We start from the raw sequence: 19,277 nt of genomic DNA, 5'->3' as shown, positions 1-19,277 counted from the left end.
CTTAATCACAAAAATGTTGAACATGATGCTCAAGTTATTTGGTGTTATGATTCTTAAAATGATAGTTCAGTCAGAAAACAGAATGGGCCTCATGCGAGTCTCATTTGGGTCACCAATTTCAATGTGGAAATCCAGTTGTTTTAAACTTTAAAGGACTCTCTCTTATCTGAATGGTCACTATCTAACCACCAGAACCTGCAGACAATCATTAATCAGTGCTAGTGCAGCCTCTGCAGCTCAGTGAGTGAGTTTTTTGAGCTTTCACATGGGGCGTGGCTTGTTCATGGCCTGAGAGATTTGTTTGTCCTCTGTATGCAGGCAGCCCAGGTTCAGTTGTGATTGTAGTAGGCAACCTGGTTTAAAAGTGTGAGAGTGCAGACTAAATACTACTCCTTTTAATGTAGAATTTTCTCTCACATAGAAGGTAGTATAACAGTTTCTAGTTATTCTCCATCTCTTACATTCAAAATCTAAAACTAGGATTATATCAACACATTTCATTTTGTGATATCCTTGGGCCAAACATTACTATGATGGTTGGTTTATGCAGCCTCCCTCAGCGCTTATCTCCTAAGATCCTAGTGCAGCCTGTGTCAAGTGCAATTAGCACCTGCCTGTATCCACACGAGTAACACCATCGCAGCATTAGATAACACACGCGGCGCCAGCCATCTCCCACTAATGGGATGCACAGGCCGTGACAGCTGCGCCGAGCCTTCTGACTACAAGACATGAGGGGGGAAAAAACTGCATCATTTTGTGACATATTGGGCCTTTCTTCAGCTTGGAATGACAAAAGAAGAGAGAGAAGTCCCCTGTCAGTTCCCCTGTCACCCCTGGCAACTGCAGAGCTCTGGAGACAGGAGGTGAATTCCACTGAGGATAATGGGGCTCGGAATAGAAGACGTCTCCTGCAGAGAGTGTGATGGTGCTCCCAGAGGACTGTTTCTACCTGTGAGCAATCAAATACACTTCAGATTATTGCATAACACACAACACACGCGTGTACACACACATATTCATATATATATATATATATATATATATATATATATATATATATATATATATATATATACACACACACACACGAGGGTCATTCAATAAATAAGGTGAATTTTTTGGTATAAGGACTTTTAATACAGTTAGAATCTTACTTTTTTTTCTTTTTTTTAAACTTGTTTTTCACATGAATTTAATTTCTTTTGCAGATTAAAAAAAATAACTTTGAGAGTTTTGGCAATTAACAAAGATGGCCAACCAAGAAGCATGCTCCAGGATTGAACAGCGGCCAGTTATCAAGTTTTTGGTTGCTGAAGGGTGCAAACCTGTTGAAATTAATAGGAGAATATCAACTGTGTTCGATCACCTCAGGAGACCTCACTTCTGTAGGCCTCCCAGGCCTGCCTTCATCCTCAACACTGCTCTGTCCTTCATCCTCAACACTGCTCTGTCCTTCTTTAAACAATTTAGCCCACTTGTAGACATTTTTTCTGAAACATGTGGCACCATGTACAGTTGACATTCTACTATGAATTTCAACGGGTTTGCACCTTTCAGCAACCAAAAACTTGATAACTGATCGCTGTTCAATCCTGGAGCATGCTTCTTGGTCGGGCATCTTTGTTAATCGCCAAAACTCTCAAAGTTTTTTTTTTTTTTTTTTATCTGCAAAAGAAATTAAATCCATGTGAAAAACAAGTAAAAAAAAAAAAAAAAAAAAAAAGTAAGCCTAAAAGTCCTTATACCGAAAAATTCACCTTATTTATTGAATGACCCTCGTATATATAAATAAACAAAGGTCTGCATAAGTTTTTGGGGAACTAGAGCATCTTGATGAGAAATGGGCTACTTACATACCTATATGCTTATTGGGTACGAAGCCCCAATAAGTATCATGCTGAGTGAGGTATTGACTGATCTCAAAGATAAGATCATGGCCCGAATGAACAGACGACTAGAAGTACCATCTGAAAGTCTCCTAGAAGATGTGAATGCAGCATTGAGAGCAATCCCTACCTCAACTATCACAGAAACCAAAGAGCTGATATACACTCCGGCAGCAGTGATCCTAGAAATGCTTGGCTATAAGAGCAACCATGGGACCCATGAGAAACATTACCTACCATGGAAAGGAGGATTAGAGGCTAAAATCAAGGCAGCACAGAGAGAAGTGAGCCAACTGTCAGAGGTCTAGAGAGGTGCAATGAAAAAGCAAGTACCCAAGAGGTACAGCCAGATGCTCATACCTGAAGCACTGAAAACTAACATCTAAAGAGGTCCACACAAGATAATGGAACCAGATTAATAAACTGTCTGTTCGCAACACAACCGGTGGCAGGGTCATAACGCCAGACCCACCAAGGCTGGAAACTGAACAGAACTGGAAAATCATATTGGAGAAGGAGACATCATATAACAGCGATGCACACTGGCTGGTGCTTCTGAGTGAACTTCAGCAACTTCTCTGAACAGAATCCAGTCACCATCACAGTGGCAGACATCCAGGAAAGAGAAGAGTCTCAGGTATGAAAAACTGGACCACACCAGGCCCTGACATGATCCACATGTACTAATGTGGCTAAAAAAGCTCACTGCTCTCCATGAGCATCTGACAGCCCAAATGAACCAACTGCTAAGGGATGGGACTCACCCTGAATGGCTAACCAAAGGCCGTACGATCCTCATCCAGAAAGATCCGTCAAAGGGTACAGTCCTAGCCAACTATCGGCCAATAACCTGTCTCTCCATAACATGGAAGCTCGTGTCAAGCATCATGGTGGCTAAGATAAGTGAGCACATGGATCAATACATGAGCCCTGTGTACTGCCTGGATTGATTACAAGAAAGTCTATGACTCAATACCACACACACGGATCACTGAATGCCTGGAGCTGGACAACATCAACAGGACTCTAAGAGCCTTCACTGGAAACTGGATGAGGTTGTGGAAAACCACCCTTGAGGCCAATGGCAAGCCACTTGTACAAGTGACCATCAAATGTGGCATATACCAAGGAGATGCCACATTTGTGTGTGTGTGTGTGTGTGTGTGTGTGTACATACTAGGCATATACTTGTAATAATCATAGTCTCAAAAAGGCAGTGTAATGTTTAATTTATCTAAATCAAACAATATAATAAAATACATTTTTATTTTTACTTTTATCTGATAAGTCTTTACCATTTTCACTGACATACAAGAAACCCCATTTAAACCAGTGCTTAAAAATGATTCACTGCACGTCTGTGTCCTGTTACCTCCCTAAAGGTCTCTTATATAAATCTTTCCAGTTTTATAATGCCTCAGTATTTCATGCAAGGTAGCAGGGACATTCCACATGGGAACACACATAAACCTAGTAAGTGTCCTCAAAACACACACATGTCCTTAATTGAACCAGAGAGAAAGCGATAGACAAAAACATGCATCTTGTGTCTGTATATTCCTTTAATGCGCTCTGCAAACCTGATTACCCCCATCCCATATTCAGTGTCACCACTCGCTCCCATTCTATCATCATACCAAACAAATAGAAGCTTTATGGGAACATGCACATACTTACATACATGCCACTCTCTGCCATCGCTTAACTGTTGCCATGACGACGTCCGATACCCCCTTCATTCCCAAACACTTTGCAGACTAGCTAAAAATACTATAATGTTGTCCTGTGGTAGACTCCTCTTGAGACCCTGCACACTCCAAGGTAGCAGTTAATGAGCAGGCCACAGGAGGCTCGGGGCTGTAGCTTGATTGAATTAGCTTGTTATTTATCTATATATTATCTATTCATGCCTGCTGCAAAAATGTAAAATTAATCAGGTGTTGTATTATAACCACCTTAACTTGCTTGGTCGGGCAAAAAGTTGTGATGGTTAAACAATGGTTATGTCTTTTTTAACGAGGACATACTGTGTAGAATTTTTATATATTCATACACATTTTATGAACTTTTAACCATGTTTTAACCGTGTTCCATCATTAGTTGCTTATTCATAGATGTATTTCAATTGATTCATATGTTTTAGTAATCTCACACGGTCCTGTATTGAGGATCGAGTGCTCTGAACATTTCAGTTTTCATCATTCCCCCATCCCCACCCACTACTTACAAATATTTAAAAGCAGAGTTTAAAAAATGTACAGCAATAAAAATAAGTGGATCAAAATGTACTGCTTGTTACTGTTAAATGTCACTATGGAGAGGTGCTTCTCAGTTCTGCCATTTTAAACAGAAAGTCATTGGGCCTTTTTTATTATTAAGCAGCATTAGATCAATATTTCAGTTTACAGTGAACAAAATGTAAAATGATAATCTGTTTATGTTTTGATTTATTACTAAATACCTGAAAAAGTACAACATGCCATCTTTAAATTTCTGACTTGGTTAGTACTACTGTCATATAGAGACAAAGGGAGTTACATATAGTGGTTTTATAACACATCACATGACCTCATCAACTGACTAGCCAAAGGTTGGTGGTACAATCCCTGCTACAAATATTACATGCTGCTATTGTCTCCTTAGGCACAACACTTAACCCACATTGCCAGTGTATGAATGTTTGTGCATTCACACTTCCATCCGTCGGCTGCCTCAGGGCACAGTGGCTGCAGTAGTAACTCACCATCACTATCCAAGTCACTTGGTTATGAGTCAAATAGTTAAGCAAATTTGAAATTAAAGGGCCTGTATCTGACTTCAAACCATGAGTGAGGAATATGTTTTAGTTTGAACTTTTAGCCCCGCCCATTTGGCCCTTTTTTCCATTGTGATATTGCACTATGACACAGAAACAACTGTCATGGGTCATGCAGTTGTCTCCATAGTTCTCCAATCTCTGCCTACTGGTTTTATATCACTCACATAGAATCAAGTGTCTGGGATAGTGTCAGCCAGTTGGTTTCCCATGATTCTCGGTAACAATGTGCTTGATTGGATGAAAAAAAATGACTCTGTTAAAAGCTTCTGTTATTATGTTGTTATAGTTATTACCTGATAAAATGCTATGTACAGTGAATGTCTCATTTTAGTTTTTTTTAAATTAGTTTTTACTATACAAAGATCATTTATTTTGACAATAATAAATTAAACTCAGGTATAGGCCCTTTAAGACTAATTTTATCATGAAAAAAAAAAAGGATGTTTGATCTGTGTGGGACAGCTTCCTGTCAGACACAGCTCCACTGACAGAAGGGATGTGAAAAACTTTAATCATTTACAACTGATCTGAAAATAATGCATTCTTATCATCACCATTTCCAATATCTCATAAATTACACTTGTTAACCATGGCTGTGTCTAACTAGGAGACACGTATGGGAGCGCATATGTAACCCCCATCTTGTTATCCTGATGGATTTGAGTGTAGATGACATTGTGCACTTGCATGGGTAAGTGACGTGCCTGCAGCCGCCCTCCGTCTCTCTGTCCGGGGGCTGTTTGGGTGTTATGTAAGAAGCTGTCAGCAGTGGGGGCCTAATCAAGCGTTGTGTCATTGATTTACATCCACAATGCACTGCAAAAAACACACTGACCCTATTCACTGATACCACATATAAGACTTTATTACTGCAACACAAACAAGCACAGCAGTGGTTATCAAATCCGGTGACAAACAGTCCATCCAAAATGTGCGTTCATGACTTTTTTGGTTGTAGGATCGTAACTAGTCATCATGGTTGGTTTTAGTAGCTAGCAGCCAATAATAATGAGGTAGACAGAAACACAGCCAAAAATGTAAAGATATCAAACTATAGGTAGCATGCTAACAGTTTGAAATGCTCATAAATATTAAAAAAGAGATTGGGGTTAATTGGGAACAAAAGCACAAAAGTCCTGCATAGGATAAGAAAATATTCACTGCAAATGGTGCCACATTTTATTAACTACACCTTAATTAACCCTAATAAAGCAAGTCTTATTGATACCGGCTTAGTAACTACTTAATTAAGTAGGCTAGGGTTAGGAGAGAGGATTTTAATTAAGCAGTTACTAAGCCTGAATCCTTCTTAATGAACTACTTCATTATAAATTCATGCTTTATTAAGGCTAATTAAAGAGTAGTTATTTTAATGTGTGACTTTATAAATATATATGCCACCTATACACAGTTAACTAACATTACAAATGCCGGTGGCAGCACTCAAACATGTAAGACAATGAGAACTGTAGCACTGGCTCTCACTATCAAAAGTGTAATCCAGAGACAGTGCATGTGATATAGTAATATATTTACTCAAAATATTACAATTACTCATAAGCTTTAGACTTTATAGTGTATAGTGTGCTGTACATTAAATCTGTCCAAAAGTAAATGCTCTTAACTACGGATAAATATAAGATATAAAAATAATTGTTTACATGTAAACTCATCCTAAAGCAATGGTAACCACATATCAGCAGCTTGGATTAACAGTTGATATTATGAAATACTTAGCACACTGTTGCTAAGTTACTTGGCATTATGACCATACATGTAAATAACAGCCAAGGATGTTCCATACAGTGCTATAGAGAAGGTATATAGAACACGTATACAGACAGCAGACGTTATGAGTTATTGTATATGATATTTTCACATTAAATTTCACATAAATATCCTCGGTCTGTAAGTTTTCACACACTCTTAGTCACAGCGCACCTCTGGATCTGAGGTAAAGTTATCTGCAGCCACATTACTTTCAATAGGTACACACAGGGCTACACTAAAAACATAAAATAACAGTAACCTGATCCTTCTAGAAGACAAAAAATCCCCCAAAATCATTCTCTTACAAACTCCATGGTCACATAACAGTCTGAGCTGAGGGTAACAGTCCACTAGAGCCTATTGGAACAAGACGCTCACAGAAGGAGCACATTGCACACCAGTCAGTAAGGTGCACTTAAGCCTTAACAGTCATGATTCACTTTAGAAAGCTATCAAAAATAACACTTCTATTCAATTATTATTATAGTAGATCTGTGCTTGTAATCAGTAGGTCAGTAGTTATGAAAATGTTGTGCCAAGTGGCATTGCTTTATCAGTTGTCTCATGTTAGTACAACTGTGTTCCAGTTGATAGACAGCTGCCAGTCCTGGCCACAGTAGTCATCACAGCTCCAGTTGTATATGATGCCTAAATATAATATCAAGTGATTTACACATGTGTAACTTTAAGATACAACACGAGACCACAACAGTCACTGCTATCAGTACAGAAGATAATTTAAGCCACTATATACAAAGTGGATTGGCAGCTAGGTCCTGGATGCTTGCCTCCTTGGGACTTTGTCCAGACCGTTAAGAACCAAAGTGGGTTGGCACAGGTCCTTACAGCTGTACAGCATCATTGCCTGGTAGCTAACATCCACAACAACAAAAATAAACTAGGCTTCGGTCAATCCAATTGTCATGTTTAACCACATCATACATTTGCTATGCTACGCTACCCCACTCACTGAGCAAATGCACAGCAGCCAAAGCCACAATGTTGCAAGTTACACAACCTTCTTCCATGGCAACCATGTCGAGTGATTTGGCAGCATCTGTTGCAGCGCTGGGCTTCAGTCGGCCTTGTCCTCTCCGTTCTTGGCCCATCCTCGGCTCATAGCCGCCACAACGATGCTGTACATGTTGAGCCAGGCTTGTTGCAGAGGCGCAGTGTAGGCCTGACCCAAACTGCACTGCAGCATGTAGAGAAGGGCCTCTCCCACCACCTGCAGCCCAGAGTAAACATATTCAGATACATCACACACATACATGAGCAGAGCACGCAGGTGTCAGGACCTACAGCAAAGGACTGTGTATGCACTCCCACAGCCTGGTGTTTCCTCCCCAAGTTCAGCAGGAAGTCCTCCAGCGAGGGCAGGTCATCAAGGTTACTGACAGCAGCATCAATGACTAGCATCACCTACAAAGGACACAGGAGAGGTAAGACGACCCTCATGTGAACTGTAGAATAAATTGAAATAGCCCAAGAGATAGAATAAGATACATGAGACTGGAGCTCTACAGCGTGAGAAGTTTATTTACCGTCAGTACAGGACCCAGCACCCACGACCATGAACCATCAAGACATTGTGATAGTGCCATTTCAGTCTTGTGCAGTCCAGTCTGGCTATGCTTCTGTTGTAGGGAGTATTATACCTCTGATGACTCAAGGCAAGATTACAAGGACTGCGAGACTGGCACACCCTACAAATGTAATCTCTCTATCAAGGAGCTCACCTTAGTCACATGTTCCACAAATTCCGGGCTAGAGAGGCAGTCCTGACTGGAGCTACACTTGGTCCTGTGGTAGAAGAGAGTGAGGAGCTCGGGGTCCAGCTCAAACAGTCTGCAAAGAGACAGAGCATCAGGATGTGCGGCTACATCAAAAATAGTAACATTATCTAATAATCTTTGTAAATAATGCCCCATGGAAAAGTGAGATATTCTTGTTTGTTGTCAAGCAACAGGTTATGGCTTCTGTCTTTGCAAGTTTGTACAGAAGGATGAAGCTGTTCTAAACCATAAGAGCCACTGCTTTACTAAATCCATATATATGCTGGCCCTTACCTGGAGAACATGATGACACCATGAGGCACTTTGTTCTTGCCCAGGCTCTCCCAGCTGCCACGGATCAGCTCCTTGTCCTTCTCTGACAGCAGGTCCATCCTTTCGCAGGCTACAAGTGTCAGACTGCTCTTCAGAAACACACCAGCCCTCTGCTGTAAAACAAGTCTGAGTTTGACCAGTGCTGCACCGTAGAAGACAAACACAGGGACCAAACACCTGCAAGAGCATGCACTCAGCACATCACAGACAGCAGTGGCACATTATTCTAACAGTGGGGGTGGACCCACATGCTCTTACCTCACAGTGGTCAGTCGTCCCTCTGTGTCCCTCTGGTGCAGCGGGCTCTGGGATGTTGTTGTGATGTGAGTGTTGCTGTAGCCTTGCCTGACACTATGTTGCACTTGCGCTCTCTTCCCCCAGCCCACGTTGCAGTCAGGGAGACAAGTTCTGCCACGCTCTTATCTGTCACACTGCCTCCTATCTCTCCCCCCCTCCTTGAGCTGCTCTCTCTCCAGCACCAGAGATATTAGACAAGCCACTGAAGGAGAAAACAGGGATGGGATATCTCTCCTCTCTCCTCCAGCTCCCCCTGCAGGTGAACCCAGAGACTTTGGTAATTCACCTTTAATTTGTGGTGCAGACTGAAAAAGCCAGAAAGAATAACAAATCTTTCTATACATTATAATTGTCTGCGTCTGATGGAGATGGCAACCCATTTCACAGCCTGGATCTGCTATTTTGGGATGTTTCTACAGCTGCCAACATTCACAACCCACACATCAACAGAATTAAATGTGTGGGAATTTTAATACCGTATAGTGGCTAAAATAATAAGAGACCTCAATGCGCCACCTGGGCCAAATTATATTCTTTATCTGCCACTCCTCAAACAAGCATCATCACAGCGTTTGGGGGTAGAGAGCACAGCCTTTCATTAATCTAAATGAGATGAGATACTTTTCACAGCCTCTACTTTTGAAGGCACTTGAATGCATACCACTGGGTGAATATTGGGGGAGAGACCTAACAAAGTGGAGAACAGGTTTTTGCTGTTCACGGGGGAAATCAGAGGTGACTGTGTCAATTGGCAACAGCCAATTTGAATTTAAAGGGTCACTTTGTAAGTTTTCTGGTGGAAGGTCCACCAACTGCTTGTCTTCATGGAAATGTTAATGTTGAAAAAATAAAAATAAAAATATGTATTCATACAGTAAGTGGGGTTGTTTCTCCACAGATGTGACCTGGTGTTATTTTGCCTAGGTAAGCTATACTGAGGAACATCCCAGACAAACCAACAATATCTCTGTAGAGACAAGCAGGCGACCCTCTACCAGAAAAGTTGCATAGTGCACCTTTAATGACTCCAAAAATATGAAATCTGTGTAAATGTTTATTTCACACTGTCAAAAAATAAATCAGGAAGCTTGATTTGATTAAGCAAATATCACTATGTCTGTGTAATCCCCCCTAAAAATCTAAAGTAAAATCTATCAACTGGACTAAAAAGTTGAAGGAGTGAAGACGTTTTGCTGCACATCCAAGCCGCTTCTTCAGTTCTTCAGTCCTGCAAATCTATTTTGTAATAATTGTCATAGCATTTGTAAATTCACATTTTGATTTGGTTTATTCATTTATTTGGGTTTAAATTAAACACCACAACCCCGAATCATTATGAAATCCATTTGCTATGACTTTGATCAGTTGAGTGCATATCTGACACAGTGGCCTACTTAGATCTCATAACGTGCAACGGTCTCCATGGAGGTCCTTTGATGGTGATTATACCTATTTAGGCATGCCCATGTGGTTTGTCAAAAGTCATGTCTAGGATTCCTGGTAACGCTCTCTCTAAGAAGCAGTTTACAGAAAGGCCAGTGCACTTTTTGATGTGGGTCTATGGGCTTTGAAAATGCCGCTGTTCTGCACTTTGTGAGGCTTATGAACAGTTAGGCCTGTTTTTTTAGCTGCTACTGTGGCCAAAGAAATAACTGGGAATGCTGGGATAGAGTCTCTGCCTCAAGACTTGTTTCAGGCTGCAAGTGTCCTTATGGGACCCATTAAATGTATATATACCCTTTTTACCTAAAGTCACCCCTTATAGCTTCAGTGCAGAGTGGCAACAGTTCATACTGTGTCACCATTGTATTTGCTTTTCAGACTAGGACTGACTCAAAGATGAATGAGGGCAGCACATGCAGTTTTATATGTCATTGTTTATTCAAGTATGTTCCCAGTTGCATTATTTATATCCCTGAGTTAAAGGTGAACTACAGAACATTTCTAGCGCAGGTTCGGTCATCTGCTCGTCCCTATGGCGATATTATCTGTATGCCTAGATTGTTCAACGGTACGGCATTCTTTTTGCCTATCTCCATGAAGACAAAAAGTGACATTACCAGGCCAGGTGATAAGTCAGATCTGTAGAGAGGTGAGCCATCTTAATGCTATACCGTGAAACATTCCAGGCAAAGCAGTAATAAGTCAAACAATAAAAAAAGCAAAAAACCTATAGTGCAACACATAAATGGTAAATAAGACTAAAATGTATTTATTATGCAGAATATACATATATAATTCCAACACTTTTTCAGACGTGCATAGTAATCATTTAGAATACTGTAGTTTTAACTTATATAATACTTTTGAAGTAACTGTAGTCTTACTTGAATACAGGTTTTTTGTGGATTTTTGTTGACAATAAAGATGATTTTAAGGTTTCATACTACACAAAACTTTGATCTATATCATAAGGTTTCCTCATTAAAAACATACCTGGAGTTGTGTTTCACGCATGTTTAACAAACTCAAAAGACCCTGTTTGTCCTTGTGATGTTATTAAGTAGTAATACAAGATGTGCTCCACTGTGTTTTTTAACTCCATATGCCTTCATGAGAATAATTTTCATAATTTTTCTGATTTGCTAAACTTTGAAGGTATCTATTGTTTTAGCCTCAATGAAACGTCTGCACTAAAATAGTTGCTAACCTTAAAACTACCACTCGATGACATCACAAGGTAGAACAGAGCATTTTGAACTTTAGAGATGTAGACAGCCAAATAATGCGTGATAACTCAAATATGTGTGAAAACAAAACTCAACTCCAGATATGGTTTTTACTTTCATTTAAAGATTGAATAATTGAATAACATTATTTAAAGTAATAGCCCTCTTATTATTGCAGTTTCACTATTTCACCCATCTCTGCCTGGTTTGCACTTTCACCCTTTTACACATCTAGAAAAATCCTGGTCTTATTGTGGATACCTCTCCATGACAGGAATGGACCGCTTTGTTTTCAGCAGAGCAGCCACTAAAAACCCTCCGTGCCGTCTGACTTGTTTTGATCATGGTATTTCGTCCGCTTTGTAGTGCACGCTCTCCTCCCTCACATCTTCAATTTTCTTTTCGGCATCTCCATTTTCTTCCCTAAATCGGACATTTTGGGTTAGAAAAATGACTATATGTAATTATACCGAACTTTTACTTGGCCATGGTATTTGTCTTTTCTGCTCTGAAAACGGCAGGGCAAGGGCTCAGAGAATTATGTAATGTAATGCAACCAAACCACATGAAGTCCTTGGCTCTAGGAGCAGTTCTATTCATATTTTTACCGGACCCAGGCAGGAGAATTACAGTGTGAGAAAAAGAATTGTGAAAAATGTACCTGCTATGTTGGTCCTCAGCGCTGGCGTCTGTGTTTTCCTCAGATATGGAGGGGGAGGACGACAATCTAGCAAGACCATTTTCTTCAACAAACTGCTCCTTTAAACCTGCACTGAGGAGTGTCTTTCTGTAAGTCTCTTCTGCGCTGGCCTTGGCAGATTTCTGTCACACAAAAGCCTTATTAGTAAATGCACAACACTCACACCAGTATATGTGAATTTTAGTAAAGCTATATTCTCCTCTGAGGGGTAGGTGATATTAAAGGAGCACAATGTAACTTTTCTGTAGCTTGGCCTGCATGTGACAGACCCTCTCTCACCAGAAAGGTTACATATGATTTGAAGGATTTTATTAATAAAGTGTTGATAATTTTTCAGTCAGAAATGTCCTCAAATAGTGTTGTCACATTTCAAACTTGATTTTTTGTTATTAAGGAATAGACTTGGTACAACTCAATTCTGATACCATGTTGATAATAAAAACACTGTTTAGACAATAATATGTCATTTTCAATATTAAATGGTAGTACTTTCTTTTATATTACCATTTGACTTTATATTTGTGTAAGCCCTCAGTCGTCCAGGTAGGTTCATAGGTTCATATATATATATATATATATATATATATATATATATATATATATATATATATATATATATATATATATATATATATATATATATATATATATATATATATATATATATATATATATATATATATATATATATATATATATATATATATATGCAGTAGCTTTGCTGTTCCTAGTACTGCACTTTTCTGGACTGAGATGTCTGATGTTTTTCCTGGGATCTGATGTAGAGATCTTGGGGTCTCCAGTCCGTACTCTGCACAGATGTTTCTGTACACTATACCCCTACTTGTTTATGGCGCTCCATGTATGCTTTCCCTGCTAGCATCTTACACCCTGCAGTTATGTGCTGGATTGTCTGAGCTACCTCTTTGCACAGCCGACACCATGGATCTTGTCTGGTGTGGTAGATCTGGGCCTCTGTCGCTCTGGTGCTGAAGGCCTGCTCCTGTGCAGCCAGGATGAGTGCCTCTGTGCTGTCCTTCAGTCCAACATTCTCAAGCCATTGGTAGGATTTCTTGATATCAGCCACTTCAGTTATGTTCCGGTGGTACATCCAGGGGCTTGTCCTTCCATGATGGTTCCTCCAACACCTCTTTCTCTGTGCTCCACTGTCTGAAACACTCGCTGAGCATGTCATCTGTTGGGGCCTTGTCCTTGATGTACTTACAGATCTTGGATGTTTCATCCTGGAGTGTGGCTCACACTCACTAGTCCTCGGCCTCCTTCCTTTCAGCTCGTGTACAGTCTCAGGGTGCTGGATTTGGGATGGAACCTGCCATACATGGTCTGGAGCTTTCGGGTCTTAACATCTGTGGTCTGTATCTCCTCCTTTGCCCAGCTTATGATTCCTGTTGGTTATCTGATTACTGGTAGAGCGTAGCTGTTTATTGCTTAGGTCTTGTTCTTGCCATTGAGCTGACTCCTTAGGACCTGCCTTACTCGTCTGAGGTATTTGGCCGTGGCTGCTTTCCTTGTTTCCTCTTCAAGGTTGCCATTTGCTTGTGGGATACCAAGGTACTTGTCTGCTATTGTTCTTTCTGGGAATGAAACCCCTTCTGTGTGGACTACCTTCCCTCTCTTTGTCACCATCTGGGTAAACTTCTCAAGCCCAAATGACATTCCAGTGTCTGTGCTGTAGATCCTGGTGGTGTGGATCAGTGAGTTGACGTCCTCGCTCATTCTTAGTGTACAACTTGATGTCACGCGAACAACTTGATATCAGTGATCCATGAGTGTGGCAGTGAGTCATAGACTTTCCTGTAATCAATCCAGGTAGTGCACAGGTTGGTCTTATGGCTTCTGCAGTCTCAGGCGAGTGTTCGGTCTACCAGGAGCTGGTTTTTGGCTCCCCTAGTATCTGTGCCGATGCCCTTCTGTGCTGTGCTCATGTATAGTAATAGTAAATAAAAATACATTTGAACACCACTGGTATATATTTGATGATGTAACTTCTGGACGCACTCACCTGTTTGACCTGCTGAAACAGATAGGGGCGTTGACTGACCCGTGCCCTCATTCCCTTGAGTTCCTTGCTGTACTCTCTCATCCTCTGCTGGTCCGCTTCGCTGCATGTAAGCACAGATTACAGTCTGCTACTGTGGCGGACTCTGTGGTTGTTGTGATGTGACATACATCGAGGTTGCACATTTTGAGAATGAACAGTTCGCCTTACTTGAATGCCACTCACCGATGATGCTGTAGTTTTTCATTATACACCTCCTTTAAGCTCCTGTGTGGGTCTAGCAGTTTGGCGTGGAGCGTGACCGTCCTCTGCATGGCCTCTGACCTCATTTGGTACTTTCTCAGCCACTCAGCACTCTCCTGGGTCTTGCTCTCTTGAACTTCCAATGATTTTCTGTGAAGGTATGATACAGTGTCACAAAAAAGCCAGCTGCATAATTAGTCTGTGTCAAGTAAACATCTTCCATTTTATAACAGTTGCAGGTGGATTGGAGAAGGTGGATTGAAGAAATCAACGGTGAGCCAAGAGCGCAGTGCATCCTAGACATTTGCAGGTAAGTCATTGGGTACAAAGCCAGAACAAGTTAGACAATACAAAAATTTGGTCTGAGGAGGAATCTGGTCATCAAAAATGAATAGAGACATGGGTCAGTAAATAAATAGATTTTTAGAGTGTGCATGTAAACATAACCACAGAGGCATGTGGTACAGAGACAAGCACTTATGGTGCTGCGTTTGATACCTAGGTTTGCTCCCCTTTCCACAGATCTGACCAGTAGCTTGATCTGGTGCTGTCACCTGCTTGACTTCATGGAGATGGATACATTTAATTCCATAGTGTGGAACATTCCACAAAAAAGTCATAACATCTCCATGGTGACAAGCAGGGGACAGACCCTTCACCAAAAACGTTACGCAGTGCACCTTTAAGTATACCAACACTTTCTTCCCTCTAAGGCTTAATTTAAGTACAGCAGCTGACACCCATATGGAGATTGATGCAGAGTTAATTGCTATAATTTTATTTACCTGATGGCCTCAGCACGTTTCCGAGCAGCATCTGTAATGTACACAGGGAGAGTGTCTGTAGACAGTGAGGTCAGGGCTCCCAGAGACTTACTTCTGCTGAGATGAGACACTTTTTGTGCCTGTGAATCATAACATATAAGACAAACCATACATTACCCATGCAGATCAGAAGAGGGTTAAATAATCATGTCTGGAGACTTGTAATTAGCTTGAAAGCATATATTTAAGTGTATTATGTAACAGCGTGAAATCATAAATAATGAAAGAAACTGTCTTATTACTTAATCAAGATCATGCTGTGAAGGCAATTGAATAAACTGCAAAGAAATTATATGTTGACTGTGCAACTGTGTGGTTTTCTCATAGTTATGTCACTTTTATGATATGATTATAACCCTCAGTCAGAGCTATGTGTGATGTTGATGAGGAATTTCCCTCAAAGTTTTTATTTTAGCATCCGATTTTACAGAATTCTGGGTGTGAGGTCTAAGTAGACATTTCTGAAATATTTTATATGTGTGAACTCTCAAAGGGTTCACATTTTTGAATAAAATTCCACAGCTAAGTGCATTTGAACATAAATTGTTGTGTGGGAAACAAGCTGAACCCCAACTCAGTGTTTTCATAAACATGATTTAAATGTGAGATAAAACAAGCTTAGTTCAAAAATATGCAAAACAGACAATGCATATTGCAATAACAGAAATATATTGCAATAAGGTTAGCGGCAATTTAATTTAAAAAAATTCAATATTTACATGTAATACAAATCTTTGTAACGGTTCCTTGAATTCATTTGCTAAATGTGCACTTTGTACTTTGTACTGTCTTTTTTTTTTCCATCACCTGCCATTGCTTTGCCTGAAATCTTACACAGTATAGCTTTAAACATATCTGTCTTGCATTAATTGATACAGGTCTTCATAGAAATATATATGTTTAATTCCATACTGTGGAACATTCCAGGCCAAGCAATAATAGCTTCATAAAGACACGCAGGATGAGGACAGTCCACCAGAAAAGTTACACAATGCACCTTAGTTTTTGTTTTGACACAGATCACTTTTGTCCAACTGAACTTATTGTCTCTATCAGCATTTTCTCATTGAGCAGACCTACACTAATTAGGTTTGACAGGTGTAGACATTAAAATTATATTCTGTGCTGTTCAATTTGTCTGAAACTTCTGATACATGAAGCAAAAGTTGCTTATATTTGGCCGTACACTACTTGTTTGATAGAATAGAGTCTATATTGCAGTTTACCTGTGATTGTTGAGGACTGGCTCTGCTTTGGCGCACTGGGAGAGTAGACGTCCTAAGATAGAAAGGTTGACATTTGGTTGTCTTTTTAGTCTGCGTTGCGTCCCTCTGTAAGGCTTTGTGTAGTCTGTAGAAATCTGGGACCTGACGGATGATCTTTGGCTGGAAGCTTGGGCTCTTGTCCAGGAATCCTACCCTCTCTTTCCTGTTCCGATCTGCTGTCCGGAGTTTGGGTCCCTCAGACACTGACACATCCTCAACTGTTTGTATGAGGACTTTATGACAGTCTCTGTTTACTACAAAAAATAACAATAGCAAAAGATAATAATAATAATAATAATACATTTTATTTGTTAGGCGCCTTTCAAGGCTCTCAAGGTCGCCGTACACATATACACACATACACAATACAAATAGAACAATGTAAAATGATTAAAAATACATTTAAAAACAAATATAGATCAGTCAGTTTTATATCCATGGATTTCAACGTGATGATAAATTGGAACTGTTGCCATAGCAATCAGCAATTCAAGGTAAAATATTCCATCGTTTGAATGGGCAAAAGTCTTCAGTCCAAAACAGGAAAACGTTAAGTGATCCCATGAATTGAACCATGAATTGGTGGTTGTCAGATCCTAAAATGTAATGATGTCATACTCCAAACTGGGTCAAGAGCCCTTTACTATTGATTGCATGATATTCTTAAGAGAATTATCTAAAGGCAAATTAATACATGACAAGACCCTAGAACTTGTTATTTAACAACATAAATGTTATTAAGTTTGCTGGGTTTCAGATGAGATCACAATATTCTATAGGCCAATAATAATTGATACAGATGGAGGGTAGTTAAAATGCATATTGTTAAAATGCAAATTTTGCAAAAATAAATAAATCACCCAAGTGTGTGCCTTGCTTACAGATAAGACATAAAATGTGTAATTACAGGGATATTAAGCATAAATCAAGATCAGATTCCTTCCTGCTTCCTTGTTTGGCAATTTCAAGGCAAATTCTCCCATAGAATTCTAACCTGCACCTCCAGTTCAACTGTGTAGGCCTCCAGTTTAGAAAGTTAGCCACGTGAACGCAACCTATTTTAAAATTCTAAAATGTGATGTCTCAAATGGTTATAGGGTTTTATAAAAAAAAATAATTATGAAATAAAATAAAAATAATTATTCAGCTCACCTTGTTTGGAGTCTTTGGTTGTTTTATGAGAATTCTTTACAACAACAGCTTCCTTCTTATCTTTAGATGCTTCACTTATCATTGCTCTTAGTTTCGCCCTTCTCTCCTTTTCTCGCTCCTCAAAGCCAAATGGTTTTTGCCTGGAGATCAGGAAGTTCTTTCGCTGCTCATGCCCTAGCTGCCTCTGCCTCTCCTTCTTCATCATCATCTCGCTGAAAAGGGCTGCAGAGACGTGACTGGGAACTGGAGTAGCACTAAACTTCTTCAGGCACTCAGCCATAGCCTCTTCTTCTTTGTTTGGCCATGTTATTGCCAAAGCAGCCTGCCCACAGTGATACGTCCTTGCATGTTTGAATTCCGATGATTTACCAGTAGTGTTACATGCTAAATGACCATCAGAAGAATTTATCTGATCAGGTGGGATCCCTTTGTTGGAGTTCAGTGCAGGTGTAGATGACACTTTTCTTAGTCTGGTATTTCTATAAGAAAAAATAAATCATTTCTGTAAATTTGCACTTAGGGGCAGCATCATTTTGGCAAGCTGGGGTATGCAGCTCCTTTTGATGGGACTCAGGATACTACTGTACAATTGCAGTTTATGTATTTAATGTCAATTTTAGTATTCATGTCTTTCTTTGCACTAGTTCACATTTAGACTTGGTTAAGTCCTGCTTTAGTCCAGTTTTAGCCCTGCTTTTCATGGTTTAGTGTGATGGTCTTCCAAGACCTGTTGGTAAAGCCTAAGGCCTATTCTCAGTTTGGGTGAAAGGTTTTAGGATCACAGGTGGTAGACATCACAAAAAGATAAAACTGACCTGTGTTCAGCCCGTGTTTTCTCTGTATACTTGTGTGTTGAGAGAGCAGCGTCTTGTTGAATCCTCTTTTCTAGTTCCTGCTCCTGCCTCCTCTCCATCTCCTGCAGCTGCTGGTGAAGGCTCTCGCTCAGAGCCTTGAGGTGATGCTGAAGAACCAACTCAGATACAAATTTGTCTCGCAGCCACATCTCCAACTTGGACATGTTTGCAGTAGCTATGAATACTGCAAAAGTGAAGTAATAATAGTCATCTGCACGACACACAAAAAAGACAAAAGCTATATAAGCCATAAGGCTATGTAGCCTGTTTAGGAATAGGTTCAGCTCACATGGGCTGGCCGAAGTATGACAACATAAATTCTTTATACCCCATTTTTTCGTTTTTATCTGGCTTTTGCCCACTAACCCATTTTGCAGACAGTGTGTGGTTTGCGCCTCTGTTAACACGTAACCATGACAACCATGAGAACGCTCTTTCAAAAGTAGACTCAAAAGCCTCTTGAGATGTAAACAAAATTACACAATTAAAATCAAATACAAAAACTACCTCCATGTAGAAAGCTCGTGCCGACTTTAATGCTTCTCTGTGAAGATATAAAATAATAGCTCATAAAAACGAAAGATGAAGGCAAACCTGTAAAATATGTTTTGGGAAGTTGCACTCCGCATTAAATTGTCATCTCCCAGTGTTCCATAGGACAGACTCGC

General features: G+C 40.0%; 2 protein-coding genes across 3 annotated transcripts; both read right to left on the bottom strand.

Annotated features, from left to right (window-relative positions):
* Positions 1-5,548: 5,548 nt before the first annotated feature.
* ngb (neuroglobin) lies at positions 5,549-9,001 on the bottom strand. 2 transcript variants are annotated; one of them, XM_055231085.1, is made up of 5 exons: positions 8,844-9,001; positions 8,547-8,698; positions 8,217-8,325; positions 7,780-7,899; positions 5,549-7,705 (listed from the first exon to the last, which is right to left on the bottom strand). In XM_055231085.1, exons 2-5 carry the CDS (start codon positions 8,642-8,644, stop codon positions 7,553-7,555), a joined length of 480 nt encoding a protein of 159 aa, XP_055087060.1. In that variant the 5' UTR covers positions 8,645-8,698; positions 8,844-9,001; the 3' UTR covers positions 5,549-7,552. The 2 variants fall into 2 exon arrangements, with proteins under 2 accessions (XP_055087060.1, XP_055087061.1); XM_055231086.1 differs by having other exon boundaries at positions 8,547-8,762; positions 8,844-8,995.
* Positions 9,002-11,782: 2,781 nt separating this feature from the next.
* Positions 11,783-18,773, bottom strand: fam161b (FAM161 centrosomal protein B). The gene is made up of 8 exons (XM_055231295.1): positions 18,571-18,773; positions 17,756-18,234; positions 16,565-16,857; positions 15,300-15,418; positions 14,497-14,664; positions 14,275-14,374; positions 12,213-12,373; positions 11,783-11,974 (listed from the first exon to the last, which is right to left on the bottom strand). The coding sequence occupies exons 1-8, from the start codon at positions 18,771-18,773 to the stop codon at positions 11,893-11,895; spliced, it is 1,605 nt and encodes a 534-aa protein (XP_055087270.1). The 3' UTR covers positions 11,783-11,892.
* Between the last annotated feature and the right edge of the window lie 504 nt (positions 18,774-19,277).

This window comes from Periophthalmus magnuspinnatus, chromosome 22 (assembly GCF_009829125.3).
Source record: "Periophthalmus magnuspinnatus isolate fPerMag1 chromosome 22, fPerMag1.2.pri, whole genome shotgun sequence".
Lineage (NCBI taxonomy): Eukaryota > Metazoa > Chordata > Actinopteri > Gobiiformes > Gobiidae > Periophthalmus > Periophthalmus magnuspinnatus.
The sequence above is the reverse complement of the archived record's forward strand: the minus strand, read 5'-3'. Positions and strand labels throughout refer to the sequence as shown.

Bases quoted from the DNA above. Each gene is read 5' to 3' on its own strand.
- ngb (XM_055231085.1), bottom strand. From the start codon at position 8,644: ATGGACCTGCTGTCAGAGAAGGACAAGGAGCTGATCCGTGGCAGCTGG. The intron at 8,326-8,546 runs GTAAGGGCCAGC...GTCTCTTTGCAG, and splicing joins GGTGTCATCATGTTCTCCAG to ACTGTTTGAGCTGGACCCCG. The intron at 7,900-8,216 runs GTGAGCTCCTTG...TGTCCTTTGTAG, and splicing joins TTGTGGAACATGTGACTAAG to GTGATGCTAGTCATTGATGC.
- fam161b (XM_055231295.1), bottom strand. From the start codon at position 18,773: ATGTCCAAGTTGGAGATGTGGCTGCGAGACAAATTTGTATCTGAGTTG. The intron at 18,235-18,570 runs GTCAGTTTTATC...TTTTTCTTATAG, and splicing joins AAAACACGGGCTGAACACAG to AAATACCAGACTAAGAAAAG. The intron at 15,419-16,564 runs GTAAACTGCAAT...TATGATTCACAG, and splicing joins CCAGTCCTCAACAATCACAG to GCACAAAAAGTGTCTCATCT.